General features: G+C 55.8%; 2 protein-coding genes across 3 annotated transcripts; one reads left to right on the top strand and one right to left on the bottom strand.

The window, feature by feature from the left end:
• Positions 1-1,272: 1,272 nt before the first annotated feature.
• LOC121365901 (sacsin-like) lies at positions 1,273-20,367 on the bottom strand. The gene is made up of 7 exons (XM_041490473.1): positions 20,198-20,367; positions 15,173-15,260; positions 14,890-14,992; positions 14,479-14,625; positions 12,775-14,107; positions 12,433-12,521; positions 1,273-11,959 (listed from the first exon to the last, which is right to left on the bottom strand). Exons 1-7 carry the CDS (start codon positions 20,365-20,367, stop codon positions 1,902-1,904), a joined length of 11,988 nt encoding a protein of 3,995 aa, XP_041346407.1. The 3' UTR covers positions 1,273-1,901.
• Positions 20,368-22,258: 1,891 nt separating this feature from the next.
• LOC121365890 (leukocyte immunoglobulin-like receptor subfamily A member 1) lies at positions 22,259-24,483 on the top strand. Of its 2 annotated transcripts, none has more exons than XM_041490446.1 (5): positions 22,259-22,554; positions 22,645-22,680; positions 22,868-23,137; positions 23,357-23,638; positions 24,255-24,483. In XM_041490446.1, the coding sequence occupies exons 1-5, from the start codon at positions 22,524-22,526 to the stop codon at positions 24,416-24,418; spliced, it is 783 nt and encodes a 260-aa protein (XP_041346380.1). In that variant the 5' UTR covers positions 22,259-22,523; the 3' UTR covers positions 24,419-24,483. The 2 variants fall into 2 exon arrangements, with proteins under 2 accessions (XP_041346380.1, XP_041346381.1); XM_041490447.1 differs by having other exon boundaries at positions 24,148-24,377.
• The last annotated feature ends 329 nt before the right edge of the window (positions 24,484-24,812 follow it).

Raw genomic sequence — 24,812 nt, 5'->3', positions numbered from 1 at the left:
CCCAGCCTGGCTCAGAGCAGAGGGGCTCCAGCCCTTGAAGCATCTCTTTGGCCTCTCTGGACTCACTCCAGCAGCTCCACATCCTTCTGATGCTGGACCCGAGGGCTGGAGGCAGCTCTGTAGGTGGGGTCTCACCTGAGCAGGGCAGAGGGGCAGAATCCCTTTTGTCCCCTGCTGCCCACAATGTGGGGTCAGCCCAGGACATGGGGTTTTGTGGGTGACAGCACAAGAGGCCAAGGCACACTGAGATTTTTGTCTGCCAACATGCCCAAGTTCTTCTCCTCAGGGCTGCTCTCAACCCCTGCTCTGCCCGGCCCAAGTGCCCGGCCCGAGTCTGTGCTTGGGATTGCCCTGACCCAAGGGCAGACCACGTACTTGGCCTCATACCAGCAGAGTCACACTGGGACTTTGGTGATGATCTCTGGGCCTATGGCAATGACTCCAGCTCGTTTAAATTTGAGGTCCTCTTGTTGCTTCCTCTACCTCATGCTTTTCTTGAGACCTCAATGCTCCCCTCGGTACTACCTCATCATCCTTGTCAAAGGTTTGCATGGTGAGGTTGGGTAGCAGGGTCCTGCAGGGTGACCCACTATGAGGAGACACCAGAAGTTGCCCCTGTGTTGGGCAGAGCCAGCTCCAGAGGGCTCCAGGACAGACCTGCCACTGGCTAAGGCTGAGCCAGCCACTGATGCCGGGAGGGCCTCTGTGATTAGATACTAAAAAAGGGGTAAACACTGCTGTGCAACAGCAGCTGGCAGGGAGGAAGGAGAAGATGTAAAGCAACAGCCCTGCAGGCACCAAGGCTGGGGGAGGAGGTGGTGCTGGAGCAGATTCCCCTGCAGCCTGTGGTGCAGCCCATGGGGAGGAAGATTTTGACCCATAGCCCATGTAGGTGAGGAACAGATCCCAACAGCACCCCATGTAAGAACCCCACAGCACAGCAGGTGGGAGCTGCAAAGGGAGCTATAGCCTGGGAGGAGCCCACACTCGAGTGGGCTTCTGGCAGGGGCTATGCTCTGTGGAGAGGAGTCTATGCAGGAGCTGGCAGAACACTGGAGCAGTCTGTTCCTGGAGGACTGTACCCCATGGAAAGGGACTTTGCTGGAGCAGTTCGTAGAGAACTGCAGCCCATGGGAAGGACCCACATTGGAAAAGTTGGTGCAGGACTGTCTCCCATGGAGAGGGGAATCTGTGAGGAGAAAGGAGCAGCAGAGACAAGTGTTATGAGCTGACAGAAATCCACATTCCCCATCTTGCGCACTGCTCAAGGGAAGGAGGTAAAAGAGTTGGGAGTGAAGTTGAGTCTGGGAAGAAGGGAGGGTAGGGGGAGGTGTTTTAAGTTTTATTCTTCTTTCTCGTTTTCCTACTCTGTTTAATTGCTTATAAAATAATTTCCCCAAGGTGAGTCTGCTTTGACTGTGACAGTAATTGGTGAGTGATCTCCCTGATCCATTGGATTTTTATCACATTTACTTCTCCTTTTCAGTCAAAAAGGGGAAGTAATGGAGTGGCTCAGTGAGCACCTGGCTAGCCAAAATTGACCCACCACAGTTCTCCAAACTCCTTCATCACCACCTCTACCACACCTACCCATTGCCCATGACTTCTTCATGTCCCTGACTCCACTGTCAGTGAAGGGCCTACCAGCACTGCAGCATTTATTTTGCACTTTATTTACTGTACACTGAAGACATGCCAATGACTCAGGCTACTCTGTGATGTCCAGTGGTCTAGGCCTTCATCTGCCATCAAAACTCCCCTACCAGGGTTGGACAGTCTGGAATTGCCTGTGGCAGGTCTGTGGCAAGTCCACGGTGAGTCCACAACAGGTCCATGGTGGGTCTCTAATGGGCACCTGGTGGTCCCTTGGCCCAGGCGCTGTGCCCCTTGGTAGGGACTTCTCACTTTCTGCCCACATGGTCCTTCAGTGTCACCAGCACTTTTTGTGCCCGCTTCAGGACCTCCTCCTCATCCACACTGGGGAAGGCCTCACTGGGGGTCATGGGAAAGGGATGGTAACTTGGGTACTGTGTGGCCTTGCCGTCCACACCGCAGGCACACAACCACTGCACATCCAGGACAAGGCCCCTCAGCTCCGGCTCCTCTGCCTCCAGCCTTTGGGCCATACCCATCAGCCCCCTGTGGCCTGCAAAGGCTTCACCATGGCAAAGCATGGCTGCCACCAGCGCCTTCTCCAGGGCCTGGTGCACTTTGAAGAGCACCCAGTTGGGGCAGCAGTGCCGGATGTCATTGTGGGCTGCCTGCAGGTCACTTGTGGCCTGACACAGCCAACGCAAGGCCTCGGGGACAGACAGAGTCAGGACCATGAGCTCCTCACTGCTCAGCAAGGAGCCACCGCCTCCCTGTCCATGGTGCCGGGCGGTGTTCACAGGTTTGTAGTGGCCCCACATCTTTGGGCCCCTGACACCATGCAGAGGCCTCCAGATTGCCAGGCTGGGATCCTTCCATGACCCCTCTTCTGCCACAGCTTCAGCCTCCTCCTGAAGCTTCTTCTCTGGCTCTGGTGCGGCCCCCACCAGTGCCACGTTGTTCTCCTCCAGAACCAAGGCAATGTCCTGTGGCTCCTGGCAGACCAGCATTTCACGCAGCACGGACAAAGCACGTGCCTCCAGCTGCCCACCCAGGATGTTATTGATCTCCTGCGCCAGCGTCTCCACCACCCTCAGCTGCTGCCGGTTCAGCACCATCTCTGCGTGCTGGATGTAGAGGAGCCGCTGGGCACCACCAGAGAGGCACACGTGGATAACCTGTGACTGGGAGCTGCCCTCCACCTTTGCCCCACTGTGCACGAGCACAGTGCAGATGTCCTTGCAGCACTGCACTTTCACCTGCTCCACTGTAAAGCCACCATCCCACTCCATTCCCATCACAGCCTTGTGGGTCTGCCACTGCAGCAGGGACTCCAGCCCCAGCCTAAACCACGGGGATACCAGCAGGGTCTGCAGACGCCTCTGCGCAGCGCACTGAGAGCCGTAGTGACACGGCTGCGGACCACCTTCCTCCAGCTGCTTCTCTGTCACCTCTGAGAGCGCCTGTGGCCGCAGGTGTGGTGGCAGCCTTTGCAGCAGCCACCCGGCATTACACCCAGACACTGGCAGCGCAGCCATGAACACAAAGGTCTTCTCCAGGGCCCGAGCAGTCTCTGAGGGCACACAGTCATTGAAACACAGTCTGTGGGACAGCTCCAGGGAGCCAGCAGTGCTCAGCAAGTACAGCTCAGCCACAGTAGAGCAATCGGGGGGCTCTGATTCATCCCGCAGCAGCTGGAAGAAATGCCGTGTGGCCAGCAGGACTGTCTTCTTCTGGCTACTGGAAAGGGTCCCACTGCCATGGCTCTCCTGGTAGATTTGGGCCAGGACATGGCTGTAGTGAGTCAGTGTGGGGACCAGGACGACGCCAAGATGTTGCAGGAGATCTCCAAAGGCAGCCACACAGGGGTGAGGCGTGAGGAGGTAGGGGTAAAAGTCAGCCTCGTCCGGGAGTGATGTCACCACCTGCCGTGGCCTGGCCATGTCCCATGACTTGGCCAGCACCACAGGCAGCTCAGCGAGGTGCTCTGCATCCACCTCCTTCAGATGGGTCTGCAGGAAGCTGTACATGCTATGGAGCACCTTGGTCCGTGTACTTACCTGCAGTTCTGTCGAGCAAGCTGCCCTGCACACATGCTCCAGGTTGGCCACCACCAGGGCAGTTGGTATCTCTACAAGGACTCCCATGGCCTTCAGGGACGTCTCCTCAAGTCCAAGGGATTCTGGCAGGATGGTGGCTGATGTCCACAGGAGCTCAGCCACATCTTTGCAGTAGGAAACACTGCCTTTCAGAGCCACAGCCTTAGTGCAGTCTGCAAAAGGAGGGTGAAGGTTCATCAAGTTTGGAGGAATATCCAGTGGAGGCAGGAATTGGATTGAGGCAATTTTCCTCAGGAAACCCTTTGACTCAGGATTTTTCAACAGGTTTGCAAGTTGCTTAAGCATCTCCTGCTGTCGCTCCAGCAGTTTTGCAGCATGGCATGTAGCCTGAGTGGTTTCACGCTCTATCTCCTCAGCCAGTGCCACAAAATCCTCTGTGGAGAGGCTGGTGCGGACACCAGCCTCAAGGAAGAAATCCACAGTTTCTTTCTGGTTCAAATGTAGCTCCTTAAAGAAAGATTCAGGCACAAAGCGGTTTTGGAGACGCAGGGTGTGGAAGGAAGGCATGTCACAGTAGAAGTAGGAGGCCAGGCGCAGTGTTCTGTGGGCATCTGGTATAAAGGCCACCTTCTGAAAAGCTGCCACAATGGTCTTCATGCTCTGAGTGTCACAGACGGGTTTCACAACAAACAACAAGCGTACAGCTTCCATGAGATTTTGCTGTGTGAGCTGGGACAAGCGGGGAAGTACCACAGCCATGAAGAGCTTTTGGTCATCTGTGAACTCCCACTTCAAACGCTTGGCCAGCTGTTCGTGGACTAGGGTTGGTGTGAGAAGCAGCATGTCTTTGTCCAAGTCATACAGGTCTTGGGCACTCAAGGGCACTTCCAGGAACTGTCTGCGGAGTAACAGCACCTTGCGGTAGGGAGCCACAGCTACATAGCCCCCCCCAAACTTCTGGAAGAGAGGCAGGCGCAGGAGCTGCTCCAGTGCATGTGAATCCAGCTCTCCCGGCTGGACAAACTTCAGCAAGGCTGACACATCCTGCTCCCCTAAATCCCCCCAGCAGAGATCAGCTCTTGTGTCTGCCAGATGGGCCACTACAGCCCTGGGATCTGTGATCTGCAGTGCCCTTGTCTTCAGGTAACAGCGGGAAATACTCCGGGGCAGCAGGGATTGCTGGAGCACAGGGATGCCTAGTTTGTGCAGCACATTTTCCACTTCAGAGTGACACACAAAAAGAACCCTGGAGAGGGAGGATAGTGGCAGTAGTTGCTTTGAGTCTGTCTTACTCCCCTGAATAGGCAGCACTGCCATATTCTGGAGATGATTCATGAATGACTCCATGTCCACATCTGAGGGGACCACACTGTCAAAGAAGATCCAGAGTTCCTTGAGCCACTCTTTTCCCTCTGTGGTCCACTTCAACTGACCCAATGCCTCCTGGATGAGTGGTGTGGCCTGTGGGAGGTCAAGCTCCTTCACAAAGCAAGGTGGGATCCATGCAGAAATACACTTATGGGCAAAACGATGGCTGTGCTTGGGGAAGAGGTGGGCAAAGGAGTTCTTGAAGATAGGGTAGTGGATGCTGAAAGCATTCAGAAAACCATCTGCTGTGGCCAGCAAGGGCAGGCCTTCCAGATCTGCCTTGTCCCCATCCTCATGAGTACCTTTAGAGTGCCTGTTCCATCCTGTTAAGTATTGCAGCAGGTAGGAGCAGCTCTCTGGGGTCCTCAGGGGTGTCTCAGCCAGCTTGCAGGGCACAGGCAGAGCGAGGGCCTTGAGGAAGCACCGGAGAGAGGCTGGCTCTAAGACAACAGCATTCACCTGGGCTTCAATGAACTCCTCACGGATCTGCTGCAGTTGGGGGAATGCTGGAACCAGTTTCATGTTCAGTTGCTCCAGCACTTTCTGGACTTTTGGCTGAGGTATCTCTTTGAGGAAGTATGGCTCTGTTAGCATGTCCTCTCCACCTGGAGATGCCCAGGTTATTGTCACTGTGTCAAGTGACTTCCTGTACACAGGCACCAGGGGCAGGCGTGCATGACTGAGGTGCTTGTAGACCTTTCTCACCATGTCCTGGAAGATAGGTAACACGCTTTTCATAACAGGGAAAAACTGGAGGAAGTGGGAGTCCAGGTGCTGCTGGCAGAGATTCAGGGACAAATACTGGAGCTTTTCTGGCTCCAGGGCTTTCCACTGCCTGGTGAGAAAGTAACAGTATAGTGGAACCACCAAGCACCGGAGCAAGAAGTCATTCCAGGTTGCCTCTGTGCCGCCTTTGTCCCAGTGGAGACTGCACCTGGCTACATCCACAGAGAAGTTGGCGTTGATGTGCACAGGCAGCCCAGTGACCAAGGGCAGTGGGAGGGTGCAGAAGGCTCTGCCCGTGACTTGGTTCAGAGGTTCCAGGCGGGCAGCCACAGCGCCATAGGGCAGACATTTAGGCAATGGAGACTCCTCAGCCCCACCCTGCACCCCAATTTGGGAGATCACCCTCCACACACTTGTGGTCTTGGCCCTGCTATTTTTGACTTTCATGGTATAGGAGAGAGGGGTGGGGCTGTTCCCATCCACGGCTTGGCTTAATCTTGCTTGAAAATCCCGTCTCAACTTTGCATCATCCTCTGTGAGCTCTGTGGTTACCCGCAGCTTCTCCACCAACTCTTTCCCATCTGGGGGGATCTCAGAGAAGATTATGGTGTGGACATGCCGGAGGAAGAGCACCAAGTCCTCACCTTCCTTAGCCAGTGTTTCTTCCATGTTCTTGAGGTCTCGGTCTCGCACGACCATGTCTGACACCCTGGACATGGCAGCCTCAGCTGCAGTGCGGAGCGGCAGCCGGAAAAGGACACCCTGTTTCAGGTTGAAGAAGGATGGTAGGAAGGTGTCATAAATGTCTGTAAAATTCTTCTTGAAGTCAGTGTTGACAGCAAACATGCTACCAGGCTTCTCAGTTGTGGCTGTGGACAGGTAGTAGAGATGAGGATCAGAGACACACAGGACACTGTCTCCGGTCAGGAAGGCTGGGCAGTCAGTAAAGTGGTAGACAGTGTTGAAGCCAAGGCCATACTTGCCTGTGACATCCTGCCGGTCTTGCTTGCCACCCACCCCCAGACGCTGAATGCCTTCAATGTCCTGCTCCTGGAAGGGGCGGTCATTGTAGATGCAGAGGGCAGGGCCCTGCAGGATGTTCCATTTCTCACTAAAAGTAGCCTTCGCTGGGTGCGTCCGGCGGTCCCACACGAAGTGCAAAAGCCCTGCACCAGCATCATCTGCATTCTGGAGCACCTCCTTCACCATATCAGGAGCAGACGCAGAATACTCCTTCAAGATGTTCTTCAGTCGCATTGGCAAATCTTCATGGGCACCAAATGGCTGCGCCCAGAAGCTCAGGCGATCAGTGATGAGTTCACTCCTCTCCAGTGCTCGGTGGCGTGTGGTGGTCACCCCACAGTGCAGGGCTGCCTCTCGGGACAGCTGTTTATGGCACAGCAGGATATCTCTGTCCAATGGCATCCATGGTGCATCATTGAAGTAGAGCTTGTCCCGTGGCTGCAAAATGCCCTCCTCATCAGGCAGAAAGAGTTGCTGGGTCGGGCAGGCATCTGGCTGGTTGTTATCTTCCATCAAGCCACAAGACACCAGCCGCAGGGCCAGATCCAGCTCCGTGGCAGGCAGTGGCTTTCCAGCATGTATCTCTGCCAGAGTGGAGAGCACTCGGGCATAATCATCCCAGGCGAATGTGTGGCGCAGCCCCACACACTCCCAGAGCTCTCTGTAGGGCTTGTACTGCTCTTGGAGCTGATGAAGGTATGGGGCAGCCTTAAATGACAGTGTCTCGGCCACAGCTGTGACTGGCACAAAATGGGAGCCCACCAAGATGAAGGGCTCCCCTGGGGCCACTGCAGAAGCCACCTCATCCCGGCTGGAGGGATGTTCCCGGAGCAGCATGTCCAGGTGCTTGTAGCAGCAGTTGGTGCTGTACTGCAGGGTCTCCAAAGGGAGAGTGTTGGAGAAATGGTGGAGTGCTCGCAGCTGCTCAAGGACCTGAGCTGAGGGTATCTGCCGGTCCAGTCCCAAGAAGGATGCTACCTCCTCAGAGAGGCTGAAGTTTTCCCCCAGCATTTTAGGAGCCAAGATAGGCTGGATGAGTCCCACTAGTGGGTAATGGAGGTGATGGTAGAGCTGGGCAGCTGGCAGCAGCACAGGGTCACCAGTGCACAGTGCAGCAGGGAGGAAAGGCACAGTCTGGAAAGCGGCCTGCAGGGTGTCATTTATTCCCTTCTTCACTGCATCCTGAAGTAACTCAAGGATGCAGGCAGCCCTCTGGCAGCCCTGGGCATGATCCTTGGTCCAGACAAGCTGCACAGTCTTTGCCCTCTCCAGCAGCTCTGGCAGAGCCACGGTGTTCTTCACCATGCCCAGCCTCCCCAGTTGGCTTAGTCTCTCCAGGGAAAGGAAGGCATTCCCAGTGGGGAAGCGCCCATCCTCAGGGTTGTATAAAGGGGCAGCACGGCCTCTGGGATGCACCAGGTGATTGATTAGCTGCAGGTGGCCATGAGGGGTGACAGGAATGCAGGGCACTGTCTGCAGCATTTTGTCCACATCCTCATGAGACATATCCAGCGCATGGAGCAACAGCAGGTTCCGGTCAACATCAGGGAGATTTTCTAAGTTGGGAAGCACAAGCTCACAGAGAAAGCGGTTCCAGTCATATGTTCCAGCAAGCAGTGCCTTCCCGAGGCCCTCCTGCACCTTCCCAGGCAAGGCCACAGCCAACAGGGGACGGGGCACGGTGATGGCAAAGACTCGCTGCGCCACAGTACCCAGCTTAGGGTGTCTTTCTACAGCCTGGTGCAGGAAGCAGGCATCCTGCAGCGAGCACCAGGAGTGGCCATCGGAAAAGAGCCTTGGGCCACTCCTGGCTGCCAGAGCCTGGTAGAAACCAGTCACAGCCTCTGTAAAGGGGTAACGGGCAGTGCTAATATCTGGCCAGAAGAGATGATACTCATAGTTCTTCAACTCGCCTGCCTCATGCATGGCACGGAGATGGGCCAGTGCCCGGAGCCAGGCCATTGGCACAGCATTGCGAAGCAGCATCCGGTTCCACTTGCCCCGCTCTGCTGTGTCCCACAGCCCCTTGCGATTTGAGAGGATGCTGAAGGCCCCATGCAGGTGGATTGGCAGCCCAGACATGACCGGCATGGGAAGGTGGCAGAAAACTTGCCCCTTCTCAGTGTCCAGACGTGGCACCCACTTGCCATCTTCAGTAGGGGCAAGGGGAAGGGCCACACCAGCCATGGGAAGTGGAGGATGGAGTCCTGCCTGTGTGTTCTGGTGAAACAGTTCCAGCAACTCCCCATCACCCTGACACACCAAAACCAGGTAGTGCCAAGTGGTCCTGGATTCCTCCTCACAAGCTGAGAGCTGCTCAATGGCTGCCCAACTTGGGGGATCCCCAGGGGCCCCCAAGTCTCGGATCTCCTTTCGATGCAACGTGGCCAGAGGCATGGTATCCTCTGCAGAAGTGGCCGTATCTGGCAGCATCTCCAGGGACAGCTCCCTCACCTTCTTCAGGAAGAGCAGCAGGAGCCGGTTAGAGCCAAGGAAAGCAGTCCCAAGGGACTGGATGCGCTCTGTACCAAAGGCCTCAGAGCAAATCTGTGATGTCACAGCTTCCTCTTCAGTGCGAAAAGGCAAGCGGAAAAGGCTCCCTGGAAAGGGTCCTGGCTCAGGCAGACAGCACCCAAAGATACCGTGGTAGGGCTGGAACTGCTCAGCAAAGACACGGAGAATGCGTGGTCGGCTGGAGAAGTCCAGGCGGATGCCAGGGGAGCTGGCCCTGAGGATGTGCTTGCCCAGATGGGTGCCATTGGGATCAAAGATGAGTAGTGTCTCCCCACTCAGCACTGCCGGCACATCCGTGACACGGTACACAGAGCTGAAGCCCAGCCCAAAGCGCCCGATCCGGCCTGGCTGGCCCTCCTTTGTGGCAGCCCCAATCCGAGTGATGTTCTGGAGGTCATCCTCTGTGAACAGGGCATTGTTGTAGGCCCAGAGGGCTGGGCCATGGCAGGCAGCCATGCCTGGGTCTAGCAGCCCAGAGGTGGCCTTTCTGCAGCACCGCAGGTCCAGGAGGAAGCGGCACACAGTAGCGCTGGCATCCTCTGCGTTCTGGACCATCTCTGTGAAGAGGTCGCTCTCCTCACCATACTCCTGGAGGATGTTGCGGAGGCGTCGGGTGATGGGCTCCGAGGGGCCACAGGATGTGAATGGCTCTGGGCCCAGCACTTGTGTACTGAGACGTTCTGTGCCCAGGAACATGGCTGTGCTGCAAGGCACTGCCTCGTGCACCACCTCTTGAACATCCTCCTCTTCCTCCAGCTCCATGTCCAGGTACATGGCAGACGCAGCTGGACGGAGGGCAAAGCCTGAGCCCTGCGGGATCCTCACAGGAACTGGCACAGTGCCCTTGCCCTGGTGGCCCTGCCTCTCCAGCCACTCCAGGACAGCTACAACCACCTGCAACTCTGCAGCAGTGCCTGCTCTGGAGCTGCGCCTGTCTATGTCCTGCCCCAGGGAGTGCAGGGCTGACACTGCCCGCTCCTCACTCACCCCATCCGCCACCCCCCAGGCCCTGAAGAGGCAGCCATAGGGCAGGAAGTCAGGGGGCACCCGGGGCACCAGCATCCCCAGCTCCAGCTTCTCAGGATAGCCCAGCACAGCATCACGTGGCAGGACAAGTCCAGACCCAGTCCACACAACAGCACCATCTGGGGCAGTCCCAAAGGCCTTCAGGTTTTCCTGCATGTGCCAGTAGATGGGCTGGAGAGCAGGACCCACCTCATCCATGTCCCTGCGCCTCGCCAGCTTTCTCAGCTGCTCCCACACTCTCTCTGGTGGTGGGGTCTGGCTCAGCCCCAGCTTCTTCTCTGCCTCTGGCACAAAGGCATCAGTCAGGGGCATGGCAAGCCCCACCAGGGATTGGTACTGCATGGATCGCAACTCCCTGGGAGGCAGGAAGGGCTGCCCAGGCTCTCCTGTGCACTTGGAGCGAGGCACCCATGGCAGGGCCTGGAGCTGCCCAAGCTCTGCAGCACTGAAGCCATCCAGTGCCTTGGGGTGGTTGCAGACTGTGATCAGTGCCTCAGCCCTGTCCAGAGCTGCCGTGCCACCCTGACTGACTTTTGCTGCAGCTGACAGGATGTCTGAGGGCAGCAGGCATCCCTCACCGTGCCGCAAACCCACGGCCCTCAAGGCACGGAGGACAGACGGATTGTGGAAGGCAGCAGGAGGAAAGCGCTCAGGTCCCAGCAGTGCCTGCAGGGTGCTGTCGCAGGGGTCATAGAGGTCTTCTGGGCATGCAGGGCCGTTAAGAGTCTCCAGGAAGGCCAGTGTGCTGCAGGCCTGCCGGAGCGGGGGGCTCTGTGCAAAGACAGTGTCTCCGTGCTGCAGTACCCAGAGCAGCAGAGCCTGTGTCTCAGCCGCTCGCCCTGCATACGCGCCTTGGGCCACGGCTCTGACAGCCTCCAACATCACACAGGCTGCACTGATGAGGGGCCTCTGGAGCCTCCCGAGTAGCCGCCGGTCAACTTCATCCTGGCACCGCAACATCACCTCCGGCAGCACCACATCTTGGGGCAGCTCCAGCTCTGGCTCCAGCACCGGGGTGGCAGCAGCTGGCACCAGCTCTGTGGGCTGTGGGGTGGCCAAGCAGGGCAGTGGCAGAAAGAGGGGCAGAGCAGCCAGAGTGGCCATGTCCTGCTTTGTCAGGGATGGGATGTCTGCCAGGTAGCGCCGGAGGGTGACCACATCTGCATGAGGCAGCGAGGCCATGCGGGAGGCCAGTGCTGCAGCCTCCTGCCTCCCCAGGGCCCGCAGGGCATTGAGGGGGGATGGAGGCAGGACATAGCAGGACAGGGAGCGGTGCCACATGGGCAACCTTGGTGGCACCACAGGGCAACCCAGGACCTCCAGCACAGAGGCCACAGGAAGTGGCAGGAGCTGGCCCTCCCATGCCTGGAAGATAAGACTGGACTCAGGTATCAGTGGAGCCAGACTGACATTGGGGGCATCCAATGAGGACAGGGCTATGAGAGGAAGCCCCTCCAGAGGGCCCAGGTCTTCTATGTGGGCTAGGAATTGCCACAGGGCTGGGAACCAGGAGGCTGGGGGCTGGGGGGGCCCTTGGGCTGGGCACCACGTCACTGGGGTTGAAGACTGGGATGTCCAGGTGGGGGGCAGAGCCAAGCGCAGGGTCTGTACAGTCACGGCTGGATCCAGCAGAACCAGGTTGGGGAAGAGACCTGTGTACAAGAGACACAGGCTGGACTTAGAAACACGTGGGACCTGGCAGGGGGAGACACAGGATGGGCAAGAAAGAACCTGCAGGGGATGGGTGGCCCCCGTATGGGATATGGGAGGATCTGGGCTCTGGAGGGATGGTGGATACCCTTAATAGGAGCACAGAGAACCCAGAAAACCCAGGTGGGTGGGAACATAAGAAAGAGATATGGGAGGTAAAAAGGTGTTAGGGGGACCAGTATTGGGGAGCACAAAGGTCTTCAGAGGAGGAACACAATGAGACCCAGGACCTCAGGGAGCACAGAGGGGACAGGGGAATGTGGGAAGAACATGGATCCCCAGAAAGACAGGGACGTACAGGGAGATACTGGGGCTGCAGAGGAATCCCAAGGTGTACAAGGCTGCCTGGGGATGTTGGGGTTTAGGGGGGGCAACCGAGGGACCTAAAGGTGGTTCAAGGACCCCCACCTCTTACCCTTCTTGGCAATGCCTCGCAGGAGGCTGTCCAAGCCTGGCTCTAGGTCTGAGGGCAGGAAGGATCCAGCCAAGCCAGGCAGGAGCTCCCTGTGGGGACAAATAGAGGTGCTGGAGGACCAGAGGGGTAATGGGGAGCAGTTTTCTGGGCACCTGCCTCAGCTCCCACTTGGTGACACTAGGTAAGAGAAGGAGGGCAGTGAGGAGCCTGAATATCCAGGGTCAAATATCCAGGTTTGTCCATGCCTCCCCTTCCCAGCTCAGAGCAAGAGCTGTGACCGTGGACAAGTGGCTGTCCTGCCCACTCTGTGAGGAATGGAGCTGCCAGGGGCCGTGGACTCACCTGGGGCAGTCGGATGTGTCCACGTAGACAACGGCTGACGCAGTTCCAAAGGCCACGAAGGTTCCATCGGCGCGGGGCAGGAGGGGGAGGCCGTGGAGCTCAGCATGGCACCCATCCCCAGCCACGTAGCGCAGCAGGGAGAGGCGGCCGGCAGCCGGGAGCTCTGCGGCCCCATGGTGCCGCAAGACTTCCCGCACGTGTCCCGCCGTGGCCTCCCGCAGGCCCTTTGGCATCCCCAAAGTCAGCGCCCTCCACACATGGGGTGGGACCTTGGCCACTGGCTCCCCGGCTGCCACCAGCAAGGCCTGGACAGCCCACCGTGTGGCCACATCGCCCACGGCCTCTGGCAGCAGCACAGCCTCGAGGGCCCGCAGCCGCCCTGCCACCCCGTCTGCGGCCGGCAGCAGGACAGGGGTGGCCGCCAGCTCCTGGCACACACGGCTCACCAGGCTGTGGATCCGGCCGGAGCTCGGTGTGCGCTCGGGGTCTGGCCACAGGCTGTAGGCATCTGCACCGGGCAGAGCCACAGCCACAGTGGCCAAGTGGCTGTAGACCCGGGGCAGGAGGTCGAGCAGCAGAAGAGCATTCCAGCGGGCATCTTCCTCATCCTCCTCACCCTCCTGGGGCCAGCGCAGGTGGCGGCGATCATCGGAGAGGGCAAAGGGAGCGCTGGCATGGACAGGCAGCCCTGTGGCCATCTCGTCAGTGGCTGGCAGTGGCAGGAAGCAGCAGAGCCGCCCTTGGCAGGCCCCATGGAGGGGGTGTGCCAGGCTCAGCTCAGGGCAGCACCCCAGCCGTGTGCCCAGAGCCACAGCTGGCCCCTCAGTGGCCCTGCCCGTGGCCACCAGCCACTCGCTCCCAGCACCAACCCCATCTCCGTGCAGGGCCACCAGGCACCATGCAAGACTCAGGCCCTCATCCCCTGATGGCACTGGGACAGGGAGAGGCTGAGGGGATGCCACAAGTGTGCCCATGAGTGTCTGGACCCCGTCAGGGGCTACACGGTGCAGGGCCACATGGCGGACATGGCGGAGGAAGAGGAGGGCAAGAGGGGCCTCTGTGAGGAAGGTCTGGATGAGGTTGCAGATGCGCTCAGGACTGGAGACCCCTTCAGCGATTTCTGAGGGTTGCCGGCGAAGGGGGAAGCGGAAGAGGGTGCCCTGTGCTGAGGCACGGTGTTTTCCCACAGCTTCCAGCCCAGCCCAGAAGGGCTCAAAAAGGCCAGGAAGGTCCTGGGCTTCTGAGATGTCCCAGCGCTTGCCAGCACCAGGCAGCACCTGGCATTCAGGATCCAGCACCCCCAAGTATGGGGGGCTCAGCACACCTGGTAGGTCTGGAGACATGGGAACCATGAGGCCACAGAGATGACATGGACACCACTGCCTTCCCAGATCATCCCAACTCATCAATGCCCCAAATGCCCACCCAATGGCCTTGAGTTTATCCCCACGGTGCCTCCCATGATCCAAAGCTTAATTCTAATTCACCAGTCCTCCCTCAGTTTGTCCCCCTAGCCCTATTCTCCATTGCCAGCCAGCTTTCCTCCAGCCTGCCGAGGCTTCAGGTTTCCTCATTTTGGACACAGCCCTCAGTTTTTGCACACTCCTGGTGCCCCCCAGTTCTCCCCAGTGCCTGTAGTTCAGTGCCTCCAGTAAAACCCACATCCCCAGTTCAGTCCCAGCTGAGGCTGCCAGTGCCACTCACCGGTGAGGTGGTAGACAGAGGTGAAGCCCAAGCTGAAGCGCCCCACACTGCGGGGATCCTCCCGCTTGTGTGACACCCCTGGGCGCTGAATCCCTTTCCAGTCCCGGGGAGACATCACGGCGTCATTGTAGGCCAAGAGAGCTGGGCCTGGTGGTCAGCACCATCCATGGGTTAGGGGGAATTGGGACATGGAGCAGGAATTGTCATTCACACTCAATGTCCCCACAAGCTCCAGTCCTACAAAATCCCCCTCAGTAGCACTGAGTCCTTGCAGTACCCTCAGGGCCCCCAGCACATCCCAGAACCCCTCACCAGTTCCAGTTCCCCCAGTTCCCCCAGTCCCTCCCAGCACCAGCCAGTGCCACCCCAAGGCTTCATCCAGTTTCTCCCAGTGCCCACAGTGCCTCTCACCCTGGGTGCCCTCCAGTCCCCCTCCAGTGATGTCGAATTCCCGCTCATCAGACACAAACACGACCTCGTTAGCTCCGGCATCATCCGCATTCTGCACCAGCTCCTGGAATTAGAGATCAGTGCGTGGTCACCTGGGCCCTCCAGGCCCTGAGAAAAGCATCAACCCTCTCTCCCAGCTGGGCACCAAGGTCCTGGGGCTGGTGTTGGACAGGGAGCAGCCCCACTGCCTGCGGTAACTCTGCCCCACTGGGCAGGAGATCCTGGACAGGTGATGGGGTCTGACCTTGAGGATCTGCCCTCCATCCGGGTACTTCTGCAGGATGCTGTGCAGGTAGTCAAGGAAGCTGGGTGCCCGCTGGCAGAAGGTCTCCCTGTAAACCAAAGAGAGGGAGAGAAGGTGTGGGGGAGGTTCTGTAACCAGGACGCCCACATCCTCCCTCCTTGGATCCCACAGGATGTGCCTCTCCTTGGAAGGGTCAAGAACTCCATCTCCTTCCAGGACCCACTGAAACAACCACCTCCAAGGACTACACCTACACTCCCCAAACCCCCATGTCTTCCTGGGATGCTCCAGCGCACTGGTTTTGGCTGGGATAGAGTTAATTTTCTTCCCAGAAGTGTGTCCAGAGCTACGTTCAGGATTTAGCATGAGAACAGTGTTGGTTGCGCACTGATGTTTGAGTTGGAGCCAAGTCAAGGACTTTTCAGTGTCCCATGCTCTGCCAACAAGGGGGAGCATGGACAGGAGACCCGACCCCAACTGGCCAGAGGGATATTCCAGACCACAGAACCTCTTGCCCAGTCCAGAAACTGGGAGGGGGTTGGCCAGGAGTAACCAATCACTGCTGCGGGATGGGTGGGGCATTGGTCAGTGGGGCGTGAGCAGCTATTGGGCATTGCTGGTTTCTCTTGGGTTTTATTCCATTCTCTCTCCTTCCCATTATTATTAGTAGCAGCAGTAACATCAATATATTTAGTTTTATTTCAATTATTTAACTGTTCTGGTGTCAGTTCAGCGGTTTTACCTTTTCTTTTTGATTCTTCCCCACTGAGAACAGCAAGTTCTTTATGGGATGAGCTGCAGGCAGGGGTTAAACTGTCCTGAGGGTCTGGGTAACCACAGAGTATGGGGAAGGGGAAGGGGAAGGGGAAAGGCAAGACCACTCTGGAAGGTTTGTCTCATGGCTTGGCTCTCGCAGGAGAAAAGCCTAAAGGTGCAATTACTGACAGTTCCCACCGGATGGCTCCCGAAGCCCAGCGGGAGCGGCAATGCTGAGCACCGCCCGCAGCTTCGATTCAGCTCCAGCCGCCCTCTCGTACCACAGCCCCGTGTTACCAACCACAACAGAATGATAATAGCCCAGAGCCAGGGAGGATGAGCATTCCCACGGGACCACACACACCAGGAAGGGTTTTATTAAATGCACATGTGAGTGCACGGGCAGGAACTCCGAGAGCAAACTGTGACCCACAGCTATTAAATAAATATGAGAGATGTTCCCAACAACTTCGTTTTAACACACTCTCCTCAGATCTGTTGTTATCTCAACTCTTTGTGCCCCAGTTGAGCACCAATAAGGACTGTCGTGGTTTAACCCCAGCCAGAAACGCAGTCCCACACAGCTGCTCGCTGCTCTGGTGAGATGGGGGAGAGAATCCAGAAAAGGTAAAACCCACGAATGGAGATAAGAATAGTTAAATAACTGAAACAAGGCTAAATATATTGACATTACTGCTGCTACTACTGTTAAGAATAGTAATGGGAAGGAGAGAGAACAGAATAAAACCTGAGAGAAACCAGCAGTGCCCTGTAGTCGCTCATCACCCACTGACCAATGCTCAGCCTGTTCCCCAGTAGCAGTCAGTGGCTCCTGGCCAGCCCCCTCCCAGTTTCTGTACTGGGCGAGAGGTTCTGTGGTCCATTTGGGGGTCGGGTTTCCTGGCCATGCTCCCCTTTGCTGGCAGAGCATGGGACATTGAAAAGTCCTTGACTTGGAGTGAGCTCAGGGGAGGGGACGGCGTGGGAACTTGCCTATGGGGCAGGGATATGGGAATGTGGGTACGTGGATGGGGTATGGGAATACGTGGGTTTTGGATAATATTTTTTTCTGATTTAGAGATAGGGTAACTGAGAGTTGTTTTAAAACCTTTTATTCCATTTTCAGTCTCATGAGAAGGGTGAGATATACAGATGTTATAATTCATGCTATCACAATCAGAAGCTATTTCCTTATTACAATACACTATTAAGTGTTTCTTGGCCTATCAGGTTTAGCCACACCATGTTGTAGATGCTTTAAAGCCAATCATCTAAAACGACCCCTCATAGGTCCCACTACAATGCATCTTTCATAGTTCTATTTCTCTAAAGTATTTAGTCTTATTTGCAAGGCTGTCTTTTGAGACTTGTTTCTAGCTCCATTTCTCTCTCAATAATATGTCCTATTCTATGGCATTTCTAAGTCAGAATTTCTTATCTCAGAGTTTGCATATGGATGCATACAGTGTGGGCCTTCTGTCAGGCCCTGAAAACTCTCTATAAATCTATTTCCCACATGTGGGGATATGGCTACAGGGATACAGAAATATGTAGGGATACACCTAGAGGGATGTGGTATGGGAATACATGGGGATATGGGCACAGGGATGTAGTCTGTGACGATGTGGGGACACTGCTGTGGGCCCAGGGCCGTCGGGGGCTGCTCTCCTGCCGCAGACAGGCCTGCAGAAACACCCAGCTGTCCTGGCTGAAGGGGCTCTGTCTAATGGATCACGGGACCGTGTGGAGACCACTGGCACTGCAGAGATCACATAAGACAAATTTCAGCCCCATGGACTGTGGGGACCACACCACATCACAAGAACACAGGTTACTTGGACTGAGGTTACTTGGACTGCAGGCTGTGGGCAAAAAGACCACAAAGACATGAGACCACTTGGAATGTGTGAAGAAGGAACCTGTAGGACACGATGACTTGGGGCAAATGCAGGACAAATTTCAGGGGATTCAGTGAGGCACCTCTGCAGGGAAACCTCCTCACCTCTTCCTTCTTTCTCCTTGCTGCTGAGTGCGATGGTGTGCAGGTCAGTGTTCCACGGCTTCGACCCCTCTCCAGGCAGATTCCCATTCCTCCGAGACCCTCATCCCTGAGACCCTCAGAGCTGTGGTGGGACTGCAGATAGCCATGGGCCTGTGCTCCGTGTTCCCCCTCTGCAGGGGTGGGGATGGGTCCGGCAGTGCTGCCAGGAGCTCTGGCCAGCCGGGGCACAGGGGGACACGGCTGCTGCTGCGCCAGAGGATGGCGTTGTGCTCACAGGGAAGGTGGGGAAGAGAGAAGGGAATGTTTGGGTGATGGCATTTGTCCTCCCAAGACACTGTAACCGTGATGGAGCCAGGCTGTCCTGGGGATGGCTGAACCTGCCAGTGGGAGGTGGGGAATGAATGCCTTGGTTTGCTTTTCTTCCATGTGCAGCGTTTTATTCCCTTATTAAACACCTTTATCTCAAACCACAAGGGTTTTTTTTCACTTTGACTATTTGATTCTCTCCACCATCCCACCAGGGATCATGTGTGAGGCTCAGTTGTTGTCCAGGATTATACCATGACAGAAGGCAAGTAAAATTAGTCCTTCCCTTTATAGGTGCAATAAAACTGACCCTTCTCTTCCCTGCTTTTTCTCATGTGCTGGGCTGAGAGGTGGACACAGCAAGCTGAGGCACCCCCTGGGCTGTTTGGAGCAGTTTTGCATGTCTGGAGCAAAGTCCTCCTTGTGGTTCCCTCTGGATGTGACACAGCCAGGACAAATACTGGTGTTCAGAGACGAGGGACAGGGAGGGATCTAATTAAACACTTATTCTCCAGCATCTTGGTTCTCAGAATTAAGGCAACGTTTGAAAAATTGAAACTGAAAATGAAAAGCAAAAATAGGCAGATCATAAGAAAAGGAAATAGAACCCAAAACAAGTCTGATATTATAATTTTGTTTTCTTTTTTGGAAAATGCAGGTTTACTGAAAAACCAATAACACCTGCTTGTAAGAAAGAATGAGTTCTTAATATTCTGAACTAATCTGAAACAACTCAGGTGGAAAAAACATTTTCCTGTTGATATTTTCAAGAAGAACATTTTACTGTTTTATAATTCAAGATGATGCTTTTATTGCAGTATTTGAATTAATGCATAGTTTAAAGTGTGAAAAATTGACCAAAAAAAAGAAGATAAAAATATCATTTACATAAAATATTTTTTAAATTTAATCTTAGGAATGTCTTTTCATTTGTCTTCTGGAACAGCGTTATTTCCCATGTTTTTGGATTTTTTTAATCACAGTTCTAAAATTTGTGTGACAAGTAAAAAACCATTTGTGGCTTAGCTTAATAGTTAAAATCTAAAAATATCTGTGGCACAAATTATAGTCAACATTGCACATTGTGTGTCAAATTTTGGGTGTACTGCAGTGAACTGTGGGTTGATGCTGCTTGCCTTGGGAGCCCAAGTTTGCTGCCTCTCTTCGGCAGAGTCACGTCTAGAAGGCTGTGAGGTCTGCCCTGACATTTCTAAAGCCACCTTTCCTGGGAAGTCTGCTGCAGGCTGGTTCTTGCTGATCTCTGGCCTCAGCACTGGGAGCATGGCTGCACACTCACCTGGTTGTGTGTGAACAGGCAGACAGAGTTTGTTTCATGCTTAGCTTGTCTGAAGATGCTTCTGCATTGTTGAGAGGTTGTGATTAAGACCTCCACTGACAGTAGGTGAGAATCCAGGTGGAAGAGACAGCCAAGGCCTGCGGGGCTGTCAGGAGACATGGCTCAGGTGTTACAAACATGATGGTCCCACCGATGAGCAGGTGGAAGATCATTGCTGGAGTCTGCTTTGCTGACCGGGACCACTGCAGCAGTTGCTGGATTTTGGCAGCAGGGGTGGTTTCTTGTGATATTTGCATGGTTTGGAAGCAGCTTGTATTTTTTATCCTTCCCTGGTTTTTTTCTTGTGTGGGCATACTTCTGCTCTAGCCAGTGACTTGAGGCTGCAGAATTAAACTGGGGAAGGTTTAAACTGAAAGGAAAATATTATGTGACAATGGTTTCCTTCAGGGCCAAAAAAAGAAGGACCTACTGATTTACATATTTGCACTGTAGCCAGGAGTTTGCCTCAATGATCCTGATGGCTCCCTTGCAAGTCAGCATATTCTGTGATTCTGAGGTGAGAATGTCCAATGGTAAAAAGGGCTAAACTGGCTGGATCTGGAGCGCTGGGGATACTGACTCCTGTCAGAGGGTGACATCCTCATCTTGTAGGCAATGCAGTTGCTGAGGAGCCACCTTTGGGCAGTAGAGGGAGGTGTAGCTGTAGCTGGGGGTGAAGCCCAGATCATAAGGGAGTTCTTTGAAGTTGCTGAAGTGGATGTGAGGAATTGTCTCCAGCCAAACCTTTCCATACTGCCTGTAGAACTGTTTATGGTAGTGGGACTGACAGTACATTGTTCAATAAAGCTTTTGATATTTAAGCTCAAATGTGCTTGCAGGGATACAATAAGGGGCACATCCTGTTGGTGCTGTTTGTGGGAGGCCCTGTGTGCCTGTCCAGACCTGTGGGACTGGCTGTGTCTGTGTGTGACCCACCTGTCCTCTGGGGACTCACAACTGCTTGGACCTGGGGCCTTGGAGCTGTGGCAGCCTCCTCTCTCTCAGGCTGCTGGATCAGGCAGCTCCCAACAGTGGTGATGGAGGGGGAAAGCTCTTTCCATGGTCCCATGCTCTGGATGTGAACCCCAAGGTCGGTCTCAGGCTGAGGGATGTGAGAAAAGGCTCTGGAGAGAGGAGCAAGGATCCCAGCATGCCCGTGGATGGCCCACGGTGATGCCACCAACATCGTCCTGAACAGTGTGAGCCAGGCAGAGCCACAGAATGGCCAGGGCTTGCTCTCCACTGGGCACTGGTGAGCCCAGAGCAGTTTGGTGTGGCCAGTGGGGGCTGTGGGGCTGAAAGGAGGTTCTCCAATGAGATGCTGATGTCTTTTTGGGGTACCTAAAAACAGAGACCAGACAAAATTAAGGGAATAATAAGCAGTTATATTTTTTTAAGGTCCTTCAGGTACATTTCAGGCAGACAAAGTCCCCCAGGGGCTACACCCAAAATGGACAACGGTTCACAGGTCTTCATACTTTTACACCTTTTATAAATTTGGTCCTTTTGCATATTGGGGGTTAATGTTCCAATTACAGCTTCAGGTAATGAAGTCATTTACCCCCAGTTTGCTCCCCCCAACTCACTTTTGTTTCCATCTCTCAGGGCCTGAGGCAGTGAGGTGTCCTTGATTCCCAGGCCTGGAGAGGAATTGTTGTGTCTGCCCAAAATGGGAAAGCAGCAGCCTCTAGCACTGTATATGGAGTTTAGAGTTATACACTAAAGAATTGCAGGATTACAAATATATGAAAAATATAAAAGCTAAAATACTAAGTCATCAATGCCAAGAATCAGTTGGGTCTGGGGGAAGCAAAGGGTGGTTAGACAGGAGAGAGGGCCAGAGGAGGTGCCCAGAAAAGGAAGAGGCCATAGGGCACCCTGCTGGCAAAACTTCTCCTTGCCCATGGAATCTCCAAGGGAGACCAAAAGGGCTGAAGGGGGAAGAAAGAAAAGGGTAGAAAAGGGTCTGGAAGAAGTAGAGCTTTGCCTTTTTCCCCTGGTTTACACCCATATAACCCCCCATCCAGCCCTGAGCCTTCCCTGTTTTCCTGAGGGGCCAGTTGTGGCAGAGGTTGCAGACAGAGGAGACAGGATGTGCTGCCTGCAGCCCACAGGAGGGCAGGGAGCTACAAACACTGCCACCTTCAGAGCAGGACTCCTGGACAAGCTGTACATGTCCCACACAGCCCCAGTGCCAGAACTCATCCATTCCCTTCTCCCACATCCAGAGGTGCAAGCGACTTTCTCTGTTTCATTAGCTCTTCATTATTGTCAAAGGGAGCTCTGTCTACGTCTCTGGCCAACCCAGAGGAGATGCAGCTGAGGTGCACCTGGGCCCAGGTGTGGGTGGAAGGGAGCAGCTGTCTGCAGTAAGGACCATCAGCTGCTCCAGTGTGGGACTGCGGGGCTTTGGATGGATGAGGAGTGGGATCAATCCTGTGGGCTGCACCCAGACCTGCAGGTAGGAGATGTTGCTGCCCCTCCTGCAAAGACAGACTCTGTAGCCCAGGAAAAGGCCAAAAAGGAAGTCAAGTTCCTTCCCTCCTATTTAATTCTGCTGAGACACCAAACTTGTGGGTTTGTGGTTGCAAAACAACTCCCTATTTCATAAGGCCGAGAAGAAGCTATTTCACCATCAAGTGACCTGATCTAAGAAAGAGAAACAAAAAGTCCGGATAGCCTTGCCCCCAAGGTCTGTCAGATCCTAAGACCTAAGTTGTCACAGGGGCCCAGCCCTGGGCATGTGACTGGGCATTGTGGTTCCAGTTCAACCATCCCAGCCCTGCAGTCGTGCTGCAGAAACCCAAGCCGTGGGACAGAAGGCAGCTTGTGACAACGAGTTTGTATCAGGGGCCACAAGAAGCCACGCAGCTGCTCGGTGCCTCTGGCCAACGCTTTCCTCTGAAGAAGCCCTGCTTGAGCCGAATACAGAGGGAGCCAGGAGGGACGTGATGCTGCCTGTGACCCGTGTGCTGGCCTTGGGTGAGTGCCAGAGGCTGTGGGGATTCCCAGAGGGCGACAGGAGGTGTCCAGACACTCCACCGTGATGTTACACAGCTGCTTCTCTTGCAGGCGCTTGGCTGGTGTCACAGGGTGAGGCTACACCGAGTGAGTATCTTGAGGAGGTAGATGGGGAGTTTGGACACATTTCTGGGCCCACCCATCTCCCTCCACACCCCCATGGAACAAAATTCACCCTTGTGTGGAGATGGGGCCTGGTGGCAGCCCCAGGCTCATGGCAGGGCAGCTGCTGGGGGCTCCTGGTCTGGCTGGCAGCATCTCTCTCCCTGTGCAGGTGCCCCCACAATCTCCATCTTCCTGAAGCCACCTGGGGTGATCCCACCTGGAGGCTCCACCACCATCTGCTGCATTTGCCAGTGCACCTATGGGACCTTTGTGCTGTACAAGGGCAGCCGCCAGCTCCACACCCTGCAGCAGAGTGGCAGCAGGGCTGAGTTCTCCATCTCTAATGCCACCTACAAGGACAGAGGTAGCTACAACTGCCATTACCTGGAGGGAGACACTGTGCTGGCTCGAAGTACTGAACTGGAAGTCCTTGTGGAAGGTGAGGAATGTGCTGTTTTCCCTCCTGTGCGGTCACACACCCCAGGGCACACCAGGATGCCCGTGGCCATTTCCACGATGGACAGGGTTTTTCTCTTCTTCCCTGGCTTGGAGAGGTGGGCTCTGCCTGAGCCAGCTGGTGGCTTCACAGAGATCCTGGTGCTGCTGGCACCACATCAAAGCCCTCTGCACCTTCTCATGCCCTCTCCTGTGCCCACAGAACTCCGTCTGCCCAGACCCGACCTCTCTGTCCTTCCTGGGCACGAGGTGACTGTGGGAGCTGACGTGATGTTCCGCTGCACCCCCACACACCCCATCACCGGCTGTTTCCTGTACCTGGAGGGCCAGATCCGAGCCCAGCTGCTCCCCAGGGAACGGGGTGACTACAACCTCTCCCTGGTGCAGAAAGGTGACAGCGGCCGCTACAGCTGCCAGTGCTACACCTTCAACGCTTCGAGAGAATGGTCTGCTGTCAGCAACACCCTGGACTTTGTGGTGAGAGGTGAGACATCCCCCAGCCACATCCTGCTCCACTCTTCCTCCCAGCAATCTGTCACACCCTGGGGGAGCTAGAAAAAAATATTTAGGGCAGGAAAGCAGCTGTATGAGGTGACCAAGCAAGGGGTTCCAGCTTCCTTCACCTGTGTTTGAGCCTGGCCAGCTCCTCAGAGAACCTATAGATGACCTAGAGACCAGGGTTGCTGGGCTGACAGGTGGGGATAAGAGGGTATACGGGATGCAGAGGACACCTCTCCCTGCATCTCCCAGCCCCAGGGACAGTCATATGTCTTGTCACAGCTCAGTGTCACCATCTCACTGGCAGTGGCATCTGAGGGCCAGCTCCATGTTTCTTCCCTCCTTTCCATCTTTGGTGCCATTTGGTGGGGTCACAGGTGAGAGGCTGTGAGTAGGGGGTGTACCAGGGGACAGGGATGTGGGAGGTGCAGCTGGGGGCCTCCTCGGAGATCCCTTTGCTCCCTATGAACTTCCCTTTGTGTTTCTTTCGCCGAGGTACCCCCTTGCCCTGAGCGTCCCCTTGGATCCCCTGTTGCCCCTATGGGAGGACTGGGATCTCCCGGCGGGTTCCTCCCCAGTGACGGTCCCTTCCGTCCCTGCAGATTACACGCTGTGCAACACCGTGCGCCTGGCGCTGGCGGCCGGGCTGCTGCTCCTGCTGGGGCTCATCGCGGCTGAGGCGGCGCGGAGCCGCTGCTGCGGGGGCTGCGGGAGCCGCCCGCTCCGCCGCTTATTGCCCTGCAGCGACCCGCGCTGGGATGAATAAACCGTCCCTGCCGCCATCCCTGTCCTGGTTCCTGTCCTAGTCGCGGTTCCGGTCCCGGTCCCGGCTGCCTCGGGGATCCCGCGGGGCGGGCGGGCGGTGCAACACCCAGGAACACGCAGAGGGCGGGCTGTGCACCCCCGGGCGGCGCGGTGACCGCTGCACTGACCGCTGCACTGACCGCTGCACTGCACTGACCGCTGCACTGACCGCTGCACTGACCGCTGCATTGACCGCTGTGCTGACCGCCGCACTGCACTGACCGCTGCACTGACCGCTGCACTGACCACTGCACTGACCGCTGCACTGACCGCTGCACTGCACTGACAACTGCACTGCACTGACTGCCGCACTGACCACTGCATTGACCGCTGCACTGCACTGACCATTGCACTGA

This window comes from Pyrgilauda ruficollis, unplaced genomic scaffold, assembly GCF_017590135.1.
Source record: "Pyrgilauda ruficollis isolate IOZ18807 unplaced genomic scaffold, ASM1759013v1 scaffold123, whole genome shotgun sequence".
In the NCBI taxonomy this organism is placed as follows: domain Eukaryota; kingdom Metazoa; phylum Chordata; class Aves; order Passeriformes; family Passeridae; genus Pyrgilauda; species Pyrgilauda ruficollis.
This window is presented reverse-complemented; position numbering and strand designations above follow the sequence as displayed.